Raw genomic sequence first — 1,434 nt, 5'->3', positions numbered from 1 at the left:
CCATCATAATTTATCTATTGAATATGTTACGATTTAAGGGTAAAAGAAAACATGCTAAAATGACTATCAAAAAGTTTCTCGTTTTTGGCTCGAAACAGTGGATTTCCAATCCGAAATTTCACCTTTGGCTGTGTTAAAGAAACTAGCAGTTACCCGCCAAACATGTTGAAAATTAAACTTGATTCATGAATCTAGGCGCATTAATGTAGTTCATGTATGTGTCATGCATTTAATTAGTCCATTAGATTTTCAAGATTCATGTACTACAAAGTTCTAGGAGTTTTATGAGGTCTTAATAAATGCATACAATGTACTAAGGGTCTTTATGTACCTATAAAAGGGCTTGCGATTGAATCATTTAAAATATAGCCAAGCCACAAAAATATCAAAGAGTATTCTAAGTATTCTCTTGTGTTCCTTTCTCTCAACTTCTCAATTTCAACAAAGTGGTATCAGAGCTACGGTTGAAGATGAATAGCTCTTTTCCTTATGCCGTTCCCAAGCTTTCGAAACAAAATTATGGGCAATGGTGCATTCGCATGAAGGCGTTGCTTGGCTCAAAGGACGTGTGGGAAGTTGTTCAAAAAGGCTATGATGAACCGGAGGATGAAGCGGTTTTGAATCAAAATCAAAAGAACACGTTGAACAAGCTTCGTAAAGGTGATCAACATGCCCTCTCTATTATTCACATGGGCTTGGATGAAGCCATGTTCGAGAAAGTTGCTTCCGCATCAAAGGCCAAAGAAGCCTGGGATATTTTAGAAAATAATTTCAAAGGAATTGAAAAGGTGAAGAGGGTACGTCTTCAATCTCTACGTGGTGAGTTCGAATCTCTACATATGGCGGGGTCCGAATCCGTTTCTGATTTCTTCACTAGAGTATCCTCCGTAACCAATCAAATGAGGCAATATGGCAAAAATATTGACGATGTTCATGTTATTGAAAAGATTCTTAGATCGCTTGACTCAAAGTTTGATCTTGTTGGTGTTGCCATTGAGGAATCCAATGACTTGAAGACTATGACCCTTGATCAGCTCATGGGGTCATTGCAAGCATATGAAGAAAGATTAAAGAAGAAGGGAGAGACGGCGACCCAAGTACTCCAAACTAAGGTCTCTTTGGGAGATCAAGTGAAAAAGCATGAATGATCTCATGGGAGAGGTCAAAATCGTGGCAGTGATTGTGGTCGTGGTCATGGCCGTGGAGGAAACTTTGGCTGTGGTCGTGGAAGGAGCGGAGACCAACATTCCATCAATGAAAAGTCAAGCTTTCAAACAGGAGGACGTGGAAATTATGGCTACAATAGAGGTGAAAGGAGAAGGTATGATAAAGCTAATATTCAATGTTATTCCTGTCACAAATTTGGGCACTATGCTAATGAATGTAGGAGTGCCACTACAAACAATGAAGTGAAGGTCAATTTTATTGAACTCA

The 1,434-nt window shown here is 39.0% G+C and overlaps 1 protein-coding gene across 1 annotated transcript; it reads left to right on the top strand.

The window, feature by feature from the left end:
* Positions 1-470: 470 nt before the first annotated feature.
* LOC115670364 (uncharacterized) lies at positions 471-1,148 on the top strand. Its single transcript, XM_030591615.1, has one exon. The coding sequence runs from the start codon at positions 471-473 to the stop codon at positions 1,146-1,148; it is 678 nt and encodes a 225-aa protein (XP_030447475.1).
* The last annotated feature ends 286 nt before the right edge of the window (positions 1,149-1,434 follow it).

This window comes from Syzygium oleosum, unplaced genomic scaffold, assembly GCF_021117445.2.
Source record: "Syzygium oleosum isolate NSW1041296 unplaced genomic scaffold, Sole_v2.1 Sole_v2.19, whole genome shotgun sequence".
In the NCBI taxonomy this organism is placed as follows: Eukaryota; Viridiplantae; Streptophyta; class Magnoliopsida; order Myrtales; family Myrtaceae; genus Syzygium; species Syzygium oleosum.
This window is presented reverse-complemented; position numbering and strand designations above follow the sequence as displayed.

Coding starts and splice junctions, on each gene's coding strand:
- LOC115670364 (XM_030591615.1), top strand. CDS start 471: ATGAATAGCTCTTTTCCTTATGCCGTTCCCAAGCTTTCGAAACAAAAT.